Source organism: Vipera berus (assembly GCF_964194415.1).
Source record: "Vipera berus genome assembly, chromosome: 3".
NCBI lineage: Eukaryota > Metazoa > Chordata > Lepidosauria > Squamata > Viperidae > Vipera > Vipera berus.
In genome coordinates this window covers 122,249,696-122,273,244 of record NC_138204.1, presented here as the reverse complement: position 1 = coordinate 122,273,244, position 23,549 = coordinate 122,249,696, and the positions used below count along the sequence as shown (strand labels likewise).

Here is a 23,549-nt window from a genome sequence, read left to right as displayed (position 1 = left end):
TTTTACCTGCTCCCTGCTGAGGGTAGGAACAGATAATTAGCCACTTTAAGAATTTGGTGGAAGGAAATTTCAGGGAGAGGGAGAGGGGAAAAATTGCACATACATATTTCATTCCTCATAGAGCCAAATTTCCTCTCAGGCTGAGAGGAAGATCCAATAAACAGGGCATACTTTCAAAATACTGGTGGACCCAGGATAAAATGTGGTTTAATTAAAACATATAGGTAGTCCTCAACTTATGACATTCGTTCTAATATCATCAACTAATTCGGAAAGAATGATAAAACTAAGCAGAGCAGTCAGACTTGACTGAATTTGAAAAGCTTGTAACAACATTCAGAAGCTCTGTTTACAAGACAGTATTGAAATACGACTTAGAAACTGAGAGAGAATTTTCTTACAAGTTTCAAACATGTGGTAAAATGAAATAAAATACTTTTTAAAAGAAAACACAGACTGCTTGAAAATCTGGACTACATAAAAGTGGTTAATACAGTTTGAATTCCTCTTTGCACTGTTAAGAAAGCTGATTTAAAAGTTATTAATTAAATTGTGCACTGTGACATGAATATATATATGTATGATTGGTTTGCATTAACATATAATAAAGATATGTTTTTGTGGTAGATTTTCCTGCTTTTTCTTACCTTTTCCTTTATAATTTCTTTTAAATTTAAAACCATATTATTTAAACTTGTCTTTTTAAATATCCAGAAAAGTATTTGGTTGCTATTTTTTTAAAGTAATAAAATACACCAGATATAAAGTAACTGATTGCAGAGATTATACTGAATGTATGTTTATGCTTTAGTATTTGAGCTGCTCTATTAATCAATGAACACATCCAATCTCTTTTTGAAAAAATGAACATCAATGCTCAATATATTTGCAGCTATGTAAATTACATTATCATTCCATCTTTATATAAAAGATGACAATAGTCTTTAATTTTTATTTTAAAAAAGCAACATGATAATGTGCAGAGGTTCCACAAAATTTGAATGAATTAGTTGTGGTATTTGACCCCAAAAATCTTGTCTTGGGAAAGCACAAAAAATAATGAAATAACCAACACAGGATGCCACCAAATTATAAAATACCGGTAACTGCCTCGATTTTAAGACACATTGTTTTGGGGCAGATGGATATTAATTGGTGTTGGCATTTCTGGAGATCTTAAAACTTTAAAGACCAATACTTTTGCCTCTGAAATCATGTTCTTCAAAAACTGCCATAAAATGAAATAGGATGGGAACTGAATACTAATTTTCACGATTATCAGCATACCTCTCAACCAAACTGCATATCCTAGAACAGGGGTCCCCAACCCCTGGTCCATGGACCAGTACCAGGCCGCGGCATGCCAGCAACAAACAAGCAAAGCCCCATCCACAAGATGCAGGCAGCAAAGAATATCACGCACCTTCCGGTGCAAAACCTCTCTCCACGGAACTGGTCCCCGGTGCCCAAAAGGTTGAGGACTTCTGTCCTAGAGGATCTCAAAGTGTGGTTCTGTTCTTGCATTGCCAAGAGAAAGCTTGTGTCTCTTTGTGTGCAAGCATGACATGTCCATTTGTAACCATCAAGTGGCGGGTGTGTGTGTGTGTGTGTATGTGTGTATGTGTGTGTGTGTGTGTGTGTGTGTGTGTGTGTGTGTGTGGAGCTGGGATTGGAGGAGTCCCAATGTGGTCCCGTAACATGGCAATCTGGGACAAGCAGGCATTTCTAAGTGTAAAAGGGTAAGATTTCCCCTAGTTATCACAATCCAGGAGAGGGCAAAATTACGTTCCTAGAGTTACACAGGGGATAAAAAAAATATATCTTAGTTGGGAGAGATTTAAATGGACAAATATACTTCCACTGACATCTGGGAGATTATGAAATTGATATGAAAAATGGGCTTCTTCTCTCTAACAGCGGGGGGGGGGGAGAGGGAGCGAGAGGAAATCTCATTGGGGGTTTTTGGAGCCGGTGGTGTTTTAGTTAGAGCAGACCCCGTCAGAGATACTAACTTCTTCCCACGAATTCGGAAGCAACGGCATTTGGATGGCTTAATCCAGGGGTCTTCAAACTTGGCCCTTTTATGACTTGTGGACTTTTATGACTTGTTGAAGTCCACAAGTCATAAAAGGGCCAAGTTTGAAGACCCCTGGATTAATCCGCCCAAGCAGGCAAAATTCCAGAAAATAGGAATCCCACTCGTCCATCTACATGTCAAGCTTTCTTTCCGACTGGAGGAAGCCTGGGAGGGGGGGGGAAGGTCTGTCTGACCAGTTGAGGACGGGGCTGGCTGGCTTCCGCGGCGACTGGCCAAGGCTTCCAAAAGGCACCCGCGCGACCCCTCTTCTTCCTTAGGGGAGGACCGAAGAGGGTCTTCCCTTCCCCACCCAAACGCGGCACGTCACTCCCCCTCCCCTTCCCCGCTGCCGGCGAGGGCGCCATGAGGACTCGGCTCGAACGAGCAGGAAAGCCCGCAGCTCCAGGGGCGACCCCAGATCGCCAAGGCGAGCGGCGTCGGCTACTCCGCACTTACGCTGCTGTTGTCGCCCGTCCAATGGACCATCGCTTGGTTGTGAGCCGCGTCGCCTTTCAGAACGAAAGAGGTGCTAAGCAAGGAAGCCGCCTCCGGGCCACCCGCGGCACGATCCCGCAGGCCCTCCTCCTCCTCCCGCGGGCTGCTCCGTCTCTGGCGGTAGAGCCAGCCGTGGGGACGCGACGCCCGGCAGGCGTCCAGCGCCAGCAGCAAAAGCAGCAGCCTTAGCGGCATCCCGAGGCTCGACGCTCCACTTTCCTGGAGAGCGGCTGGCGGGGCGGGCCGGCTCGGCCTCCGCTGCGCTCCCGCCGCCGGGCCAAGATAAGGAGTCTGGCAGATGAGCGAGGGCGAGGGGAGGCTGAGCCCGAGACGGAGGGAGCGTCGCGAGGTTGCGCTGCGTGGGAAACAACGTGTCTGAGCCTCCACGCCCCGTTAAGGAGCAGCGCTGCCCTCTGCCGGCGCTGCCTCGGATGCCGAAGAGCGGAGCAGACGGGGCGCGCTGATGCTCCCGTCAAGAAAGACGAGACTGCGCAGTTTAGCCGCCTGAAGAAAGCGCGGCCGAGCAGCGGTTGTCGGGCCTCGGATGACTGACAGACGCCTCGCTCCACGCCACGGGTTTGAAGACTTGTGAGTGCCACCTTCTGAGAGAGCCTCGCGAAGCAGCCGGCTTCCCAACCCCTTTCTAAGGGGGCAGTCATCGAACAAGCAACGAATGTCAAACCAGTGGCGTAGCGTGGGTTGTCAGCACCCGGGGCAAGGCAAGTAATTTGCGCCCCCTAACCCGTGGATTTTAGCACTCGAGTCTCTTCCACTAGATTAGTTAAAGAAACCCTTACCCCCCTAAGCACATGTATTGTTTGTTATGAAAATACTGATGTAATTAAAGTAAAATGCATCTAATGCGCCCCCCCCAGATGTGGCCCCCCCTGCACCCCCCACGCTACGCCACTGTGTCAAACAACGTTCCTCTGATAATACGACGGGCAGGGCTTTTTTTCTCATAGAACGCTCAGAACGGAGTTCCGGCACCTTTTTTGGATGGAACCTTGTAGGGTAGGCAAGGCGGGTTGTATGACATGTGTGGGTTCCGGCACCTTTTTCTTTTACAAAAAAAGCACTGCAAACGGGTATTGTTTGAACTTGATGGATAAATTATCTCGTGAGGGGTAGATAAATACAGGGAGTGTGGCTAGTTCTTGGGAAAGATTCAGACTTGGACCCATTTCATTTGTACTCCACCGTTCCTTAGAGCGTAGAATGTCATAAATGGCTTCCATCTGTGATTACATCCTTTCAACCACCTTCTAAAGTAGGGTATGCTGAGAACAGCAGGATTTAGCATTTCAGGTTTCACTTTTGTTGTCAAGCCTGAAAAAAACAACAACACAGCCTTGCAAGATAAAGATTCCGTCATTCCAGCTTTAGCGTCTTACTGTAATAAGAGGCAGCCCTGAATACTTCCACCGGAAGAGCAAGTAGAAAATATGATGGAACCAAGGTACCAGTCAGAAAGCAATCAACGTTATGGCTATTGTACACTTCTTTTGGGTTAGATAAATTTTATTACAGTCCAAGACCAGTGCAAAAGTACAAAAGCTGGATCCAAAAGCGGTGGCTCAGTGGGTTAGGACGCTGAGCTTGTCGATCAGAAGGTCAGCAGTTTGGCGGGTCGAATCCCGAGTGCTACGTAACAGAGTGAGCGCCTGTTACTCGTCCCAGCTTCTGCCAACCTAGCAGTTCGAAAGCACGTAAAAATGCAAGTAGAAAAATAGGGACCACTACGGTGGGAAGGTAACAGCGTTCCGTGCGCCTTTGGCATCTAGTCATGCCAGCCACATGACCACGGAGATGTCCTCGGATAAATGCTGGCTCTTTGGCTTTGAAACGGAGATGAGCACCGGCCCCTAGAGTTGGAAACAACTAGCACGCATGTGCGGGGGAACCTTTACCTTTACCTAGCTTAATTCATGGTATCCTGTTAAAAAGGCTGGATATGACATACCTTAAAATTATTGTCAAGAGCTAGGTGACAATAATGAGGCTTCATTAAATGAATCTTCTTCCAGCAGCCTATTGCAATTGTCATCGATTCACCTTAAAAACCTGAGTAAGAATTGTGCGCCATGAATATGTTCCTGTGCAAGAAAAAAGAAAAGTGCTATTTCATAACACGTGTAGTCTACTACACTACAAGCAACTTTATTTAATTGCAGTTTTTAAATGTTCCAGCAAGAATCAATTCTAAGAGAAATACAAGTCCCATGCTGTACATCAAAATAAAACTATAACAAAGCCAATGTACTGCCATATAAAATAATATTGCTTATATAAGATCCTATTATGCTATATCTATTTTGAATCATGTCTTAAATATAATTTATTTTTCCATATTGTTGAATTATTACTGATTATTACTGACAATATATTGTAAATAATTATCAGATTCTAAATAACTTGACTTTTCTTTTCTGAATTGTTTCACTGTCCTTATTCTCAAGGTTTTTCCTACACAATCATAGTTTCTAGAACTACAATATTTACTCTTATCAATAGAATTAATATACTGTCATTAATACATTTAAGCACAATTTGTCAATTCAATTTTCTAGGTTTATGTAACATATTAAACCAGTAACCATCATATAGACAAAGTTTATACAGGTAACTCCTTGACTTATGACTACAAATGACCCCAAAATTTCTGTTGCTAAGCAAGGCAGTTGTTAAGTCAGTTGCGCCTCATTTTATGACTTTTACCAGTTAAGCGAATCACCGCAATTGTTAAGTGAATCACGCAAGCAATCTGTCTTTCCCCATTGACTTTGCCTGTTGGAAGCTGGCTGAGAGTACAATTGATGATCATATTACTCTGGGACAGTCCAGCTGTTATAAATACATGCTAGTTAACTAGCAACTGAATGTTGATCATATGACCATGAAGAAACTGCAAAAGTTGTAAGTGTGAAAGCCACTTTTTTCAGTGCTGGTGTAACTTTGAACAGTGACTTAACAAATGGTTATGAGTCAAGGACTACCTGTATATAATACAAAGCTAAAATGTTCTTCCTGGTTCTGGTTTCTAGCCATTTTCTTTTGTTACTTTTCTACTTACTTAAAATGGTTTTTGTTCCTAATTTGTATAATTTATGCAAATAATTTTCCCAAATATTAATGATTTTCCCCTTTTACTTCTGGATTACATCATTTTAGATGCATGCGGGTAGGTTTAGGGGAAAAAATCACTACCTGTATGCTACTAAAACACTTGTGTGTTTGATACTTTGTAACTTTTAGTTGGGGAAAATAGGGCAATACTTTGTCAACAAAGGTATATCAAATGGGGTGTAGGACAACTTACTATGGCCAACTCGCTGCTTGCAGCTTACACTGCCAAGTCGCCTCTGCCAATTCACTGCCGCCAAAGAACACACAGCCAACTCACCATGGGGACAACTTACTGTGGGTGCCTGGAGAAATGGATGGGTGAGCAAGTGAGCAGAGCACAGACTGGTGGCCAGGGGCTTCCCATTTTCACCCCCCCCCCCCACTGTTACCATGCTGAACTCCAGATTGAAGAGACTGGAGACAGTGACAGCAGTGGTGGGTGGGGCAGGTGGTGGCAGCAGCCAGGGATGTCCCATTAAAGTGAACTTAGAAGTATCTGTGAGCTTCATTGTAGGAGGTATTTTCATCCCTCCCTTCTAATTGATTTGGAGAGATGAAATGAGAGCAATAATGGGTAAGAGAAGCTAAACCTTTTGGTAATATGTTTTGTTAAATATTTAAAAGCTCAAGAAAGTGTAGCTATCTCAGGGATGACACTCTGACATGGGATCAGTGAGCAAGTCAGGTACCCAAAGTTCAGACCAGATGTAGCTATAGTTAATGTTTGTCATGTAAATTCAACCATAACGTGACTTAGTTTAGTATCTCTGAGAGCTTCTTCAGAAAATTATTGCTAAACTCCACGTAGCTCTTGTCTGAAATTGGTTAGATTTGCAGCACATACTATCTACAGACTAATAAATCAGTATTTGTTCTCATGTTCTGATTGTTTTAAGCAGGGCTTTTTTTCTCATAGAACGCTCAGAACGGCATTCCAGAACCTTTTTTTTTTTTGCAAAAAAACACAAAAAAACAAGCCAGCTCCCTTATTGGTTTTCCTAAGCCTATTGCAGGGCTAGCAATCTTGGCTCTTTTTTATGACTCGTGGACTTCACCTCCCAGAAATCCTGAGCCAGCCATGCTAAGGGGAGAGAGGTTTCCAAGCTGAGCCATGCTGGCTCAGGAATTCTGGGAGTTGAAGTCCTTGAGTCATAAAAGAGCCTGCACTAGAGGAGGACATTAAAATTATTTACAGGATTACTTCTTTAGGAACTAAACTTTTAGAATCTAAAACAGCTAATTCAGAAAAGCCAACAGGAAAGAACCTCACATTTTTCTTCTGCTTCTGTCTTTTGGAAGGTAAAATTAGATAACAAAATAATCTATTTCTTATGTTAACATCTCTGCAATGAAATCAAAGGTAACAGGAAAGAAATGAGAAACACTTTTCTCAATGTAATATGTCTAATTTAGCTGATTCTAGAAAAAAATAGTATCTTTTGTACACTCTTGAAAACTATTTTGAATCTAAACAATTCTTAAGAATGAAATATTCTTAATTTGGACTTTACTTTTACTGTTTGGACTGTTGTGTGTTTTGAAAAATAGATTATTTAGAATCTAGTTATGTTGCACTTCAGTCTTTAAATAATTAACCTAGTATATACATAACAATATATGATGTTTTCCCTGGTGAGCTTAACATCAATAACAACATTTATTAAAAAGGCTAAAATAATTTCTGGGGGTATTATCTGTATAGTAAAATTTTGGACAAACAGTGATCATGTTACATATGTGCATAAGCGTAGTCAGTAGCATATGCCTTTTTAAAAAATATCAAACATGCAAAGAAACAAAAATAAGTCCAAAATATCTGTATTACATCCAGAAATGCCAACTTTGCAACCAATATTTCTCATCCATAACTATGGAACCCTAAGGATACCTGCATACATGCAAATGTTTCTCTGGGATCAGTAGCGCAACAGGGATTGCTTTTTCCTTCCAGTAACATATACCTAAAACCAGTTTATTGCATTTAGCAATTGTACTTAAAAAAATCTCATTCATTTAATTTGAAATCAAGTGAAAAATTGATTTAAATTATTTTATTAAAACAAATTAATGGCAATTCTTTTATAAAAAGTTGCCTCAAACAAAATGAGTTTGACATGTCTGCTCTAGATAGTTGAATGCTCCAAAATAAATTCTAGACCAGGCCTGTACATGCAGCCTACCAAGCACCCTTGGACAGAGCACAGACTATTTTTTAAAAGTAATAAAATCACCACCACTAGCCTGAAAGTCATGTTGCCTAGTGCCTCCATGGGTTACCATGACCACAAGCTCCAACACTGTAGATGCTCCTCTAGTCACCAAATCATTGATTAGCCCACCAGCATTCCTTTGCAGACCACAAAGATTTTTAATTTATCAGTGTGGGCCTTTCCTTTCTACAAGATTAATAATAATAATAATAATAATAATAATAATAATAATAATAATAATAATAATAATAATAATAATAATAATAAGAAGAAGAAGAAGAAGAAGAAGAAGAAGAAGAAGAAGAAGAAGAAGAAGAAGAAGAAGAAGAAGAAGAAGAAGAAGAAGTTGGAAGGGACCTTGGAGGTCATCTAGTCCAGCCCCCTGCTCAGGCAGGAAACCCTATACCATTTCAGACAAATGGCTGTCCAGTCTCTTCTTAAAAACTTCCAGTATTGGAGCATTCACCACTTCTGGAGGCAGGTTGTTCCACTGGTTAGTTGTTCTAACTGTCAGGAAGTTTCTCCTTAGTTCTAGGTTGCTTCTCTCCTTGACTAGTTTCCATCTGTTGCTTCTTGTCCTGCTTTCAGGTGCTTTGGAGAATAGCTTGACTCCCTCTTCTTTGTGGCAGCCCGACATATTGGAACACTGCTATCATGTCACCCCTCACCCTTCTCTTCATTAAACTACACATACCCAATTCCAGCAACCGTTCCCTATAAGTTTTAGCCTCCAGTCCCCCAATCATCTTTGTTGCTCTTCTCTGTACTCTTTCTAGAGTCTCGACATCTTTTTTACATCGTGGTGACCAAAACTGGATGCAGTATTCCAAGTGTGACCTTACCAAGGCATTGTAAAGTGGTATTAGTACTTCACGTGATCTTGATTCTCTCCCTGTTAATGCAGCCAAGCACTGTGTTGGCTTTTTTGGCAGCTGCAGCACACTGCTGACTCATATTTAAGTGATTGTCCACTAGGACTCCGAGATCTCTCTCACAGTTGCTACTATTGAGCAAGGTACCACCTATACTATACCTGTGCATTTGATTTTTTCCTGCCTAAATGTAGAACCTTACTTTTTTCACCATTGAATTTCATTTTGTTAGATAGCGCCCAGTGTTCGACTCTGTCCAGATCCTCCTGTATCTTAAGCCTATCTTCTGGAGTATTGGTTATTCCTGCCAGCTTGGTGTTGTCTGCAAATTTGATGAGTTCCCCATCTATCCCCTCATCCAAATCGTTGATGAAGATGTTGAAGAGCTGCACAGACCTCTTCTAGATTTTCCTCTTGCCTTTCCGAGTTAATTCCTTGGTCTGTCATTGAGCAAGAATTGACTTTGTAGGGAAGCATACTATCATTTGATGCATATTTAACATATGTTCTACCTTTATTTACCAATTATATAATATTTGTATGCAATCCACAGGGCGAGGTTTGGGGAAACTTACAATAGGAAAAAAAAAATTTAAAATCATAAGATTAAAACATCGCCTGGCCCGCACTGCCTCCGCTGGCCGCATTGCGCAGCCCCACCATATAGAGTGGGCTCTGCTGCTCCCACAGCACCAGCCGCGGCCCCAGGGAGGGGAGCCTGCCGCCAACACCCTTCGCACCTGTGACTGCAGCAGCACTGCCCCTCCACCCCCGCCTCCTGCGCCCGCCAAGATGAGAGTTCCGGCACCTTTTTTTTTTTTAGAAAAAAAGCACTGGTCAGGGGTCTTCAGACTTGGCCCTTTTATGACTTGTGGACTTCAACTCCCAGAATTCCTCAGCCAGAGTGCCTGGCTAAGGAATTCTGGGAGTTGAAGTCCACAAGTCATAAAAGGGCCAAGTTTGAAGACCCCTGTTTTAAGTTAAGTTTAGAAACCCGGGCAGAGAGCCAGTTCGGTAGAAGGAAGCCAAATTCGGCGTCGTTAAGGCACTAGGGTAGAAACCGGAAGACGGAGAGTTCTAGTTCCGCTTTAGCTGCAAAGCCAGCCGGGTGACCTTCGTTCAGTCGCTCAGTTCTCTCAACCCCTAAGAAGGCGGCAGTGGCAAATCGCTTCCGAAATCTTGCCAAGAAAACTGTAAGGATTAGTCCAGGTCAGGCAACCTTGGCTCTTTTATGACTCGTGGACTTCAACTCCCAGAATTCCTGAGCCAGCATGACTCAGCATGAAAACCTCTCCCTTTTCCCTCAGCATGGCTGGCTCAGGAATTCTGGGAGTTGAAGTCCACGAGTCATAAAAGAGCCAAGGTTGCCTACCCCTGGTCCAGGTAGTCGCCAGGAGTCACCACCGATTCGAAGCCACACGTTCACACATTTTTTTTAAAAAAAAAGAAAGAAACCCAGACACCTAAAGTATCCTTCGGTTAAATTTGACTTGTGTACGTTGCGGAACAACTGACATTTTCTTAATTCGTAGGGAAACATGAGTTGCCACGCAACCGTGCCTCCGCCGATAAAGCACTTTATACTTCATCTCCTTAAAATCGGAGACCGACCGCGCTTAAGCGGCGGAAAACGAGAGAGAGAGAGAGAGAGAGAGAGAGAGAGCGCTCTTCATGGCACGTGGTACCAAGGGCGTTCCTAATTGGCTAAGTGAGCCGCCAAGTACGACAGACGCGCCCTCTGATTTGTCGGGATCAGTTTCCGTTGGAAGTTAAGCGGAAGGGACCCAGGTGGCGGCATGGCGGCGGTTGTGGTGTTCGGCGCGCGGCGCCTGGCGGGGCGAGCGGCTTTTCTCTTGTCCGGGGCTTCGCGGCGGTAAGAGGGAGAAGATGGAGGCGGCGCTTCTCTTTTTTTTTCCTGGGAGAGGAGCACGGCTGGGAAACCTCAGGCGAATATATATATATATATCTTTTCGAGCAGGGCCTCTCGCTCTTTAGGAAGGCGAGGTAGCCAGTCTCCCCAGAGTGGCGTGTAGCGCAGGGACGGCTTCCAACCAAATAAGACGCTTGGAGGAGTTGGGAAAGTGCTGTGCCGAGAGAACCGGCAGGAAGGGAGGTTGGCCGGGTGGAAAGGCCTGTCCTGCAAGTGACGAAACCTGGGTGTAGAGCTGGGCCGCTTTCTTCTTGCGAAGGTGGGAGAGATGATACGACCTTCCCTGGTTTTGCTTTTCGGATTTTCTCAGCGGTGCTTCGAGGGAATATCTTTTTTTTTTAAGTTTTTGAAAAGCTTGTGTGTATCAGGCAAATGCTGTTTACTAAATCTCTTCGAAACTAAGAGCTGCAAAAGACAAGCAAAAGGTTGTGTTTTAGCCCAGCAGGCAAGCCAGTCTTATGGATTACTTCTTTCTCCTTGCACTCCTCTTTTTTTTTCCCTTCCATTTTACCTCATGACAATTTTACTGCCCCAAAATAGAAAAAATTAGGTTTTTAAAATCCCGGACTGTAGGTAAAGCAGGAAATTAAATAGCAGTTTGCTTGGTCATAGTGAAAGGACCTAAATGTCCACAGTATATAATGGTCACTCAGAATGACTGTTGGTATCTGGGCTTCATTGAGAAATACGGTACTGTAGTAAATAAAATAACTGTGAAAGAAGATGGAATGGGCCAAAGATTGGACTGAAATAAAATGTTGCCTGATATATATATATTATTTTAAGGATTAAATTCTTGTTTGTTTTAACGTTATGTTAATATACCCAAAGCTAAAACCATTCTTCCTGTTTTCTTATTTTTAAAAGCCTCTTAAAGTAGGTCATATAAAAAAGAAAAACTGGATAGTACTAATGAAAGACTGTAAGCAGGCTGGAATAATGTTCACTTTTGCTAAAATAGGCATGGAATTTGAATAATAGAACTGTTCAGGTCCCTGGGATGGAATAACCTTTTGAAATAGAATGATGGGTGTAGGACTAGAATAAAAGCTTCTAGAATCATGTTGGGGTCTACAGTGGTCATGGTAAACTTATCATAGAAAAGTGCTTTTGTAGATGATGTGACAACAGGTTTAATGTCATTATTTTTTATTTTATTTTAATAATTGGAGAAGTAGATGAGAATTGTTATGTCAAATAAAGGACAACTGTTTGATTGCACAAGAGGGCACTTGTTGATCCAAAAAGGGGACCCTGTACCTGCAAGAAAAAAAGCAATGATGATGATGGAAGTATTAATTTTAATACAAGGATAAGTGATTTCCCGGAGAGACTTAATTTGTATGCCATTGGCAAAAAAAAAACCACATTAAGTGGTTTGGGATCAGAGTGTTAAGCGGCATATTGCCAGTTTTTCTAATAGAAAGCATCTTTTTTCTTGCTCTAAAATACTCTGGATTTATGTGCACTCATATTCCTAATTTTTTCTGATGTTGGTTTAGGTCTACTCAGCTGCTTTGCACAATGACCCAGGAAAAAAGCACTGGACCAAATTTGGAAGAAGAACAAAGCCAAAGGCACAGTGAACAAAAATCTGATTCTTGCTCTGATGCAAATATATTAACCAAGGAAAAGACTAAACTGGAAAAGCAATTAAAGGAAATAACTGTAAGAATATTTATTTATTGTAGGGAAAACAATAATTGTTTTGTATCTTAATGGAACTGAACCACATGTCATAGGGTGTGCTCATTTTTTAAAGCTAACACTGGGTGGGCATAGCCAACCAGCCACAGAATGGTTGCTTAACAAAAAATAAACTGGTGATATTACTCTCTGCCTCCATTCCCTTCAATATCATTTTGGTCTACTTTGGGGCAGATGAACAGATTCCCAAATGTCAGTCTGCAATCTCAGATTGCCTGTGAGGACTAGAATCATTCTTGGAAGTAGGTCACCTGCTTAAGCAGGGGGTTGGACTAGAAGACCTCCAAAGTCCCTTTCAACACTCTCATTCTGTAATAATGTAATAAGGATGTTACTAAAAGTTGACACTGGATCATGCCTGCTTTTTTAAAAAAAAATACTAAAAAACAGGTATGATAGAGATGTATGCGTATAGTTTAAGACCATAATTGAGCCTAGCAATTACAATCATAAGTCATGATGGTCATAAAGTGGATCATGTGACCTGATTTTACAAGTCTTTACAGTGGTTAAGTGAACATGGTTGTTAAGCAAACTCATTGTTTATGGTGGGTGGTTTTCTATCTGGGATGGTCCTCTTCTACTGAATGCGCAGCTTTGGGAGGGACACACATGGAGTGGTGATGGAGGAAGGGGTTAGGGTTAGGTTGCAACCGGTCCCTAGTGCCCAAAAGGTTAGGGGCCGCAGAGTCAAGTGAAAAATCAGAGTTCTGGAAGACAGTTTAATGCAGGGGTCTTCAAACTTGGCCCTTTTCTGATTTGTGGACTTCAACCCTCAGAATTCCTCAACCAGCATGCCTGGCTGAGGAATTCTGGAAATTCAAGTCCACAAGTCATAAAAGGGCCAATTTTGAAGACCCCTGGTTTAATGCTTTATAGGTAGGCCTCAACTTACCACCACAATTGGGACCGGAACTTCTGTTGCTAAATGATGCAATCATTAAGTGAGTTGCACCTGAATTTACAATTTTATCACAGTCATTAAGCAAATCATGCTTTTTTTTTAAACCCAGTTTCCGCCATTAACTTTGCTTGTCATAACCCTCTGGGAACATCAGAAACAGTGATCATGAAACCCCAGGATGCTGCAACTGTCATAAATACATGCTGGTTGCCAAGTGCCTAAATTTTGATTGTGTGACTGTAGCAATGCTATATAATCATAAGTTTGAAGACTAGTCATAAGTCATTGTTTCCAATGCCGTTGTAAGTGAATGGTTGTTAAACAAATGGTGTCAAGGTGAGGATTCTCTGTATCATGGTTAAAAACTAATTCCAATGCCATAGAAAGGTGTTTCCCATTGTTTCCAGTTTTAAAGAAAGGACATATAGGAGTTCCTGGACAATCTGCTAAGCAACCTTCGGCAACAGGATCACATCTGGAACAAGTGGAATTTTTAGTTTATGTGAATAAGAATTTTAATTAATGATTAGTCGTAGTGCAAACTAAAATTTGTGATTCTTAAAATCACTTAGCAACATAGTTCCTGGTCCAAATTATGGTCATTAACTGATGACTGCCTGTATCTGCAGTTAGAGTGAGTTCTTACACAGCTAGTCCTTGACTTTCAGCCATTTATTCAGCAATTGAAGTTACGATGATGCTGAAGGAATGGTGGTTATGACTGGTTCTCAGAGTTCCAGCCATTCCAGCACCCCCATAGTCATGTGATCACAGTCTGAGCCTATGGCAGCCAGCTGATACAACCAGTTGCAGCACCCTGCAATCATGTGACCACCATTTGCAATCTTTCTTGCCGGCTTCCCAAGAAAATAAGTGGGCAAGTTAAGAGGGAATATCGCTAGTCACTCGAATAAGTCTCCATCTGTGTACCCTCCATTAACCTTTCTGTGCTTGGAACACACTGGCCACCTATGCATTCCTGCATGTCCTGCTCAACTGTACCACACCTCTCTTGTGTATTTTTCTCCAATCCTTGCCACAGTTCCTTTGCACCCTCCCAAACTTCCATGGTGTCTCACTCACACATTCCCCAACCCACACTGCACCTTTCTCACATCATGCATCCCTTTGCACTCTCCCCGGCCCTCACATTGCCCCTTTAGCCTCATGCATCCACTAGACCAGGGATCAGCAACCTGAAACAGTGAAAGAGCCACTCGGAACCGGTTCCCTCACAAAAGGAAAAACGGAGCCGCAAAAAATGTGTGCACATGCGCATACATGAGCACATGCGCAGAACAGGGTTTGACTGAAGAGTGGAGACAAGGCGAGATATGCACCTACCCTGCATATTTGAATTGATTGGTTGAACTTTTTTAGTCCCACTTTTTTTTTGGGACTGTACATGTCAAGAGGACTGGGAGCCGCAGGAGACGGCTGAAAGAGCCGCATGCGGCTCCGGAGCCGCAAGTTGCAGACCTGTGCACTAGACCCTTGCCATGCTACCCCTGCACACCATCCCAACCCACACCTTCATGCACCCTCCCTGACCTGCACCTTCTCTCAGCCTTTCCTGCATCCCTAGGCACCCTCCCCAGCCTCACTGTGTACCTCCTCTGCATTCCTTTGTGCCCTTTCCCACCAGGCAGCAGCCACTTACCTGCTTGTGAGTTGCCTGGGATCGCAATTTCCTCCCAGCTTGTGGGAAGGTGGCAGGATGTTGCATTACCTAACAATCATAGGATTCATTTAACAGCAGCAACTGGGAATGTAGGAATTGTAGGAGTTCTAGTCACAGTTGCCAACATAAATTGAGGATTACCTATATTATGCTAAGTGATGATGGTTTGTAACTCACTTGTTAAATCAAATCAACCATAAACACATAGATCAACCATAAAGTTAAAATTGGCCGTAAACCATAACTTGGTGTGTGCAAAACAAAGCCACATTGTTCTGTGCAATATAAGAAGCGATTTATTATGTCACTCCCATCCCATTTAACGTACAAATTGCTGCAATATTAGGTTTATATTTTTTAGACAGGTATGATTGATATACCTCACTGACAGTGTTCACACTACATCCTAAGTCACAACAAAGGATTAATGAGAATGTATGCATTTCTATCTATCCTCCATTGCTTGGGATTCATTAACTAGGGTTGAAAGTTTAGCATGTCTTCTGAACCTATAGTAACACATATTTGGGACTTCCAAAATAATCAGAATAAAGTACAATTAAAAAGCTCACTCGAAAAGTTATATGGATATAAATGGGGATGGAATGAGGGGAGTTCTATAATTTGACTGACTTTATATTTCATCTTATGTCGTTACACTTCTTTTTTTGTTCTAGGATAAATATAAACGTGCCCTGGCAGATGCAGAGAATCTGCGGCAGAGAACTCAGAAATTGGTAGAAGAGACAAAATTATATGGTACATTCACATTTTGCTTATTGGAATTAGAATGCAGATGCAAGCCCGAACATACAGATTTTGACTAGGTTTATCCATATATCAATTGAATGCTCTTGGCTCAATGTGTGTACTCAGTTATTGTAAATTGTTAACGATGGTCCATGGTATCGTATATTGTACAAGCCAACCAATTATAGTTTTAAAATACACCATAGTTACTAGTGGTTTTTTTATTCATGTAATGGTCATTGATTAAAACTATTTAGTTTTCTGCTGGGACTGTTGTTATCAGTGCTTGATTTTCTTTTTGGGGTGGGGGGCTTGGTAAGAATTGGAAACAAAAAGATATGAGGACTGGATTCTTTATTTAAAAAAAAAACCCTAGGACAGTGATGGAGAACCTTTTAGAGGCTGAGTGCCCGAACTGCAACCCAAAACCCACTGATGTATCGTTGGGTGCTGGGTGGGTGTGGCTGCGGTGGTAACGGCAGACTGGGTAGGACTAAAAAGTTCAATCAATTCCAACTTTGCGAGATCTTTTTTTCCTGTGAGAAGTTGAAATTGGTTGATTGAATTTTTTTTTTGCACACAGCAGCGAAGGCCTAAAGCAAAAAGGTTTTATAAAACCCAGCTGAAGGCGTAGGACTGGGGTGATGGCACCCGTGCCCACAGAGAGGGTTCTGCGTGCGACCTGTGGCACACATGCCATAGGTTCGCCACCACGGCCCTAGAAAATAATTTCAGAAAATAAAGACTTTGTCATCTGCAATGAGAAACTACATTTGCCTAATAACCTTTAGCACACATCACCTGCTATTCTACAGAGGAAAAAGTAGAGTGCAGCTATTTTACCATATAGAAGCTCTGTTATAATTTGGAGCTGAGTCTAGAAAGACTTAAAAGTATTGGTAATTGGTAATCATTGGTTATAAATTTAGTTGTGGTTTTAAAAAATATCCATTGATTGGATCTACATTTAAAAAGTCATACTGTAGTCCCACTGAAATGAATATAGTTATGATAACTTGTTCTGATGTGCAGCATGATCATGATTCATTCTGGATGTAGCTGATTCTCAGCTTCAATTTATTATAGTAAAATCAAAATGTAGCGAAAATACATTTTCAAATGCCATTTTTACATGTTGAAATATTCATCTATATTTTAAGGATTGACTATAATTTTACTATGGTTTTGCACTTTAGGAATTCAGAGTTTCTGCAAGGACTTACTGGAAGTTGCTGATGTTCTGGAAAAAGCAACCGAGTCGGTTCCCAAAGAAGAACTAAAAGATGAAAACCCCCATTTGAAAAATCTTTATGAAGGTCTTGCCATGACTGAAGTTCAAATACAGAAAGTGTTTAAAAAACATGGATTGGTGAAATTGAATCCTCTCGGAGCCAAATTTGATCCTTATGAACATGAAGCATTATTTCATGTCCCCACAGAAGGGAAAGAACCGGGCACTGTAGCTTTAGTATCAAAGGTTGGCTATAAATTACATAGCCGTACTTTAAGACCTGCATTGGTAGCTGTTGTGAAAGAACAATAGCAGTCTAATCTGAAAGATTTAATAGGCATCACATAGATACTAGTTAGATTTCTTAATAATGGCCCATTATATAGAGGTGATTTATCAAATGAAGTGGGGATACAGAGGAAAATAACGGACGGGTGATAAAGCATATAGAGCAATGTGAATTTTTTTTTAAATGAATGTATATAATGTGGAGACAATGCAAACTACAAACATAAATTACAACTTCAAATTATATATAGTACCTATTCATTAATGTAAGTCCTCAAGGATACGTTGCCTAATAACGGCAACAAGAAGAATGCCATATAGGTATTTCCACATTGAAATCTTCCAAACTCTTTGCGTCATCTATGCTTCTGTTCAAGCCCTGTCCTAAGCTGAGATTGCGCTGTGGTGGAACAAAGATGGTGGCAAGATACACATGCACAACCAATAATGGCATCATCCTATCCGTGCAGTGAGATCACTGGAAACCATTCCTTGTCGATGCCACTTAGCATCTCCTAAGTGCTTTAATTCATATAAAGGTGTCGGAATAGTACAGTGCTAAAGTAATATGCAATTAATCTAAATATTTTTAATTGTTTGCTGCTTACCTTTAAATTGAGAGTTGTTTTGCATCACTTAGAAGACATTACTGGAAACGAGCAAACTGAACAGGAGGTATAGATGACTGTGACATGCAGCTGTATATGAATGCCTTTGAAAATTGACTCCTGCTCGAGAGGGTCAGCTTTCCTATTAGATTTCAGTCTTCCCGTAAGAGCACAGCAGCTTGTCTTTTCTTTCCTCCTTTGTCTTTTCTTTGTGTCATCTCATTGCAAATCTAGTTCCTCAGTTTTCTTCCCGATGAAATTACTAAGCCCCATCTCTTCTATTTTTCCTGAAGGGTGGGAAATGGTGTCATAGGCATTTCTTTGTATGAACGGTCTGTATGTAAGAAGTAGTTGGTATATGCAGAGGGGGATCAATATTTTTTAACTCTAGCATCTTGCATTTAATTTTGACAATTACTTTTTGTCTTGATTATGCCCTTTCGGGGTGAAGTATTAAAGGTCATATATTGTAAATTGATATGCTTGATATATTCATCTAACTCAGGGGTAGGCAACCTCGGCTCTTTTATGACTCATGGACTTCAACTCCCAGAATTCCTGAGTCAGCATATCTGATGCTGATCTAACTCAATGAGAGATCCCGTGATAAAAGTTGCGCAAAATGAGGTTTCATCAGGCTGAAAAAGGTACTGCTTAAGGAACAGTGGTATTTGTACCTCTGTTACTTCATTAGTAAGAGTAACATAGAACTGTAATTGGTGACTTTGGTATTCACTGGTGTATGCAATTTTCCCTGGCTATTGAGTTCCATCATAAAACGCAAGCACCAGAAACTGACAACATATGATCTTTAATGTTAAAAATGTTTAGCTATATTGTTTTGTGATATCTCCTTGCTCTTGGAAGAATTTTGTTATTTTTTTAGATTAAATTGTGCCTGCATGCAATATGTTGCCAGCCTCCATGTGTATGATAAGCTATTTGTGACAGATATGTAAGGTTTGCAGAATGATATAGATCTATCATTGACTGCAAGTATATTTTAGTATTATCCTTCTCCTGAACTGTATACTAAATTGGCACATTAGCAGAAAAACTTTCATCACTTAAGTAGAAATTACTGACATGCAATATGTGCAGTTGCATGCAAAGGTTTATGTATGCCTAATCAAATTATATATTGCAATGAAATAGTGAAGAGAAGTTGAATTTTGAATGCACACACTTTCTGTGCATAATGTTGGGACACTTTCAGATGTCAGATCTGTCAGATGCAGAACTGTCCTAAAAATACACCCAAATTAACCATGAAGTCCTTGTAAAAGTTAATGGTTTTGGAATGGCCTTCATTGTTCTCAGACTTGAAATAAACATTTGCATACAGATGGACCTAAGAATATTTCTAATATTCTGATATTATGCAAGAAGAGTGAGGAAAAAAGTAATCCTGGAAACTGTTACTTCTAGCAAAGGTGCTCAAAATTCTAGTGGAAAGGGTATTCAGTTATGTATCTGCCATATTCACTTTAAAAAAACCAATTGCATATGCATAGTGTGTATTCAGATTTGCAGAAAGATCCTATGTTTAAATTGTACAACATAATTCTTTTGTTGGCTTCTCTTCATTTAGAGATTCACAGACATATACAATTTATTCTGAACTTTTCCATGCATCCATGTAGTGATTCTGATTTCTAAGATTGAAAATACAAGAAATTGTAATGTAACTCAAAGCACATTTACTAGTAATTAACTGACAAATGAAAGAGTTATTCTTCTGCTGCACATGCGGTAAATTATGTATTCAAAAGAAGTTTAGGAATAAGCTTAACAAAAAGCTATCAAGACTCATTATCCAGCAAAGTGAGTAGACCAGAAGTACGGTTTTAGTAATGGATATTTTATCAGAATCTTGCCTATGTATAACTGAGATTGTTCATACCCAACAAAGTGTGTCTTTCCTTTTTAAGTAGTTTGTGAGGAAATATGGGAAGCACGGGTATTATAAAGACCACTAAGAAAGTAAAAAAACCTTGCAGTTACACTGTTGAAAAAAGTAGCAGGAAAGGAAATACAATCATTTCAGGACAACAGCCAAGGCCTTTTATCAACTGCTACATTGCTAAAACATGTTGAGGCACACAAAGCATCATACATAAATCACACATCACCTGTTATATTCACATGTAGCCTGGTAATATGTACGTTTTCTATTTTTGGATTCTTGCCCAAGAGAATCCGTGTTTAAACAAGACTTCTGGGTTAGGCGTTGCGGCGTTACAGGCGCAGGAAAACGGCTGTTTTCCACATCTGATTTCACTCTGCTAGGGACTCTAAAAAGGGTCTAAAGTCATCCCGGAGAGTCGACAAAGGGGACCCTCATCAATCACAGAGGGGCAGCGGCCCTTCTGTTTGATCCAAAGAAGCCCTTCAAACCAGCAGAAGACTGGCCAACAACCCAAAATAAGCACTACGGTAATTAGCAACCTTTGAACAACACGGAACTGGGTGAGAACGTAATCCTCTATATATAATTTTAAAACTTCCTGGAAAAAAGAATTCCCAAAGCAAAGAATAGCCCCAGATGATAGAGGGTGTATTTCTGACCCATTCTCTCAAGAAAAGAGAAGCAGTAAATAACTTTCTTTGGAGGGAAATTAGAGAAAACCATAAGATTAATTTGGATTTAATATATAGACATAGCTTTGACAAATTTGGGGACTAAAAAGTATTTTTAACTTTCTTTTTGGAAAAGATATTTGGAAAGTTGGTGAAATAAGTTTGGACTTAGAAGTTGGAAGGTGGATGTTAGCGATATCTAGTGGTGAACTTTGGCATTACCATTTTTTATGCTTAAAGAAAATTTGGCACAAAGCCCAGACATAGATAAGGCTTTGTTGTTCCTGGAAACTCTCTGTCAAATCCCGTCCATGAAAAGCAGGAAGAACGCACAACAGGAACGGGAGACGACCCACAAAAGAAATGTGTTTATTGCAGGAACACAGCAAATCCAAGCAGGAGCAAAGTCAGCGTTGGCTGCTCACTGCATCCAACACTGTTATAGCTGCCCGGCGCACACACCCACACCCCGCCCAAACAAACCAACTTCCGCCTCTTCCCCTATATACACTCCACCCTTCCCCTCATGCTCCCTTTGGCTCCTGCCTTTCCCCGAGGCACAGCATGCCCCTCCCGCCAGGTACGTAGCCCACCAAACCCTAACACCGCGGTCCCACACCCCATCACCATTCACAGCAACCACCTCCCACCTAAGGACATTCCCTTCACGACCCCAGGCCCCTGGAACCCCACCACCCGCAGTCCCTGGTACCACTGCGTTCCCAGTCAGACAGGCCCATTCCGCGAGTCCGGGTTCTGTCTGCCACGCAATATGGGAGGCCTGGGTCAGCAGCTGTGCTCCTGCTTTCTTGCCGGCAAGGCACCCCCCATGCCAGCACGGCCTCCAGCGCCGGTCGCATTGGTGCACGGGTTTCTGCTCCTCCGATCTTGCCCTCTCGGCAGGCCTCCAACCTCCAGGCACGGTCTCAGGCCTTCCCCGTACGTCCTGTAGCCCGATGTCCAACTCCACGGCTACCTGAAACCATTCCTGCAACCGGGCTGGAACACTGCGCACCACACATGCCCTACGAAGAGCCCCGTCGAGTCCTGCCTTGAAGTGCACGAGAAGGCGCTCTGGCCACGAGCGCAGTTTCCTGGCTACCTTATGGAAGTCACCGATGTAGTCCACCACCGGTCTGCCCCGTTGTCAAAGGGTCAGCACGTCGGCTTTAGCGTGGTGTACTCGTGAGACGTCCTTGAAACGGGCCCGTAGGGCCTCTAGGAAGAGTCTGACGTCCCCCAGCTTACGGGCGTGTTCACTAAAAAGGTCGGCAGCCCAGGCTGCGGCCTCCCCCTGCAAACAAGCCGTCACCGCCACCACCATTGCCCACTGGGATGGGTAGGTCTGGGCGTACCTGTCCATATGGTTTATCACCTGTCCCAGAAACATAGCCAAGCGATCAGGGTGGCCGTCGTACGTCATCGGCAGAGTTGGTGGGCCCCACACCACACCTGGCCCCTAGGGTCCCGCCTGTGCACCCAGGGCCCTAGTGCGCCCGGCTGGTCATGTTGTTTGCTGGCTGGGGCCTCTGTCCATTCCTGGCCAGGATGCCGGACCACTCCACACCATGGCCGCTGGAGGTTGAGCTTCAGGGGCCCTCATTTGGGACACGCTCAGGCTGGGTGGACCTCGAAACCTCGGGCTGGCCAACTGGAAACGAGACGGGCCTGACCATACCGACTGGGTCCCCGTGAGGGACCAGCATCCTGCATCTTGCTCGGGGTCTGTGACCATCCAAGGAGTGGGTTCTTGGCAACCAGCCTCCCCGAACCTGTCCCTTAGTACGTCCATGGTTTGGCTGCCTGGGGCGGTGGAGTAGCTCCAGTCTTCTCCGTCATCATCCGTCAGGTGCCGCTCCCTCCATTCCTGCAGTGCCCCACTTGCCCAGGTTGCCTGTCCCCAGTCGGGCTCTCTGCACCCCAGGGCAGGGCTCAGCCATCACTCCCCTCCACGATCCTGGCTACCAGTTTCCTGGGGTTCAGCCGCAGACGCCACCGGTGGAAAGGTCCGCACCTTAGGCCTCATTGTTGGTTGAGCCTCCTCTACCTCCACCACGTCAAGGGGCTTTGCAGCCGGTTGCCTCTTCCATGGCAGCCACTGGAGCAGCCCCTTGCGTCCCCTCTGCCATGCCCAACTCTCACTGGAGGATACACAGCAACGAAAATAAGGAACGCTGACTTACTGTCAAATCCTGTCCATGAAAAGCAGGAAGAACGCACAACAGGAACGGGAGACCAACCAACTTCCGCCTCTTCCCCTATATACACTCCACCCCTCCCCTCATGCTCCCTTTGGCTCCTACCTTTCCCCGAGGCACAGCATGCCCCTCCCGCCAGGTACGTAGCCCACCAAACCCCACCACCCGCAGTCCTTGGTATCACTGCGTTCCCGGTCAGACAGGCCCGTTCCGCCAGTCCGGGTTCCGTCTGCCACGCAATATGGGAGGCCTGGGCCAGCAGCCACGGCTCCTGCTTCCTTGCCGGCAAGGCATCCCCATGCCGGCATGGCCTCCAGCGCCGGTCGCGTTGGTGCAGCCTCCAGCGCCGGGCAAGGGCCTGCACAAGAGTCCTGCGCAGGGACACCCTCCTCAGCCGGCTGGGGTTGCGCATGGTGGGTCGCTGCAGGCGCGGCTCCCAGGGACAGCCGGGAACCCACGAAGCAGTCCAGTGCAGGCGCAGCACCGCAGAGCAGCCGGGAGCGTGCAGGCAGTCCGGGCTCGACGGAGGACGCATCCGCAGCAGGAACAGTAAGGTCTGGTGGACAGGGTGTGTCAGCTGGTGGCAACCCCCCTGCTGAGTGTCAGGCCTGTGTTCCGGGCAAGTCGGGTGATGCAGCCGCAGCTAGAGCGGAGAGGTCCTGCGGGCGGGGTGTGCCAGCCGGTCTCAACCCCCCCGCTGACTGTCGGGCCTGCGGGGCTCGACACTCACTTTTGCAGACTGCAGTTGGGAAAAGGGGAAAAAATCATTGGGCTGTTTTATCTGTATGAAGGAGACAATAAACCATTCTGAATTGGCCGGTCTGGATTACAAATATTGACTTAGTTTCAAGAATTATCAAGAAATATTATGAAACAGTGGGAAAGTTGCTTC

The 23,549-nt window shown here is 43.3% G+C and overlaps 3 protein-coding genes across 3 annotated transcripts in view; 1 reads left to right on the top strand and 2 right to left on the bottom strand.

Moving 5' to 3' along the window:
- SORCS2 (sortilin related VPS10 domain containing receptor 2) overlaps nt 1–2,767 on the bottom strand; it is a gene marked incomplete at its 5' end in the record, with an annotated part of 122,366 nt that extends 119,599 nt beyond the window's left edge. Inside the window, one exon of the mRNA XM_081325247.1 lies at nt 2,534–2,767. Coding sequence (XP_081181373.1) covers nt 2,534–2,767 — 234 coding nt within the window. The remainder of the gene's footprint in view (nt 1–2,533) is intronic.
- The window catches only part of KIAA0232, a 237,712-nt gene that overhangs the window by 128,643 nt on the left and 85,520 nt on the right, over nt 1–23,549 (bottom strand). The window lies entirely within an intron of this gene.
- On the top strand, nt 10,559–18,790 carry GRPEL1 (GrpE like 1, mitochondrial). The gene is made up of 4 exons (XM_081323246.1): nt 10,559–10,653; nt 12,213–12,378; nt 15,680–15,761; nt 16,949–18,790. Exons 1-4 carry the CDS (start codon nt 10,577–10,579, stop codon nt 17,293–17,295), a joined length of 672 nt encoding a protein of 223 aa, XP_081179372.1. The 5' UTR covers nt 10,559–10,576; the 3' UTR covers nt 17,296–18,790.

Excerpts from the sequence above, each read along its gene's own strand:
- GRPEL1 (XM_081323246.1), top strand. The coding sequence starts at position 10,577 with ATGGCGGCGGTTGTGGTGTTCGGCGCGCGGCGCCTGGCGGGGCGAGCG. Across the intron at positions 12,379-15,679 it reads AGCAATTAAAGGAAATAACT|GATAAATATAAACGTGCCCT; the intron begins GTAAGAATATTT and ends TTTTTGTTCTAG. Across the intron at positions 15,762-16,948 it reads AGAAGAGACAAAATTATATG|GAATTCAGAGTTTCTGCAAG; the intron begins GTACATTCACAT and ends TTTGCACTTTAG.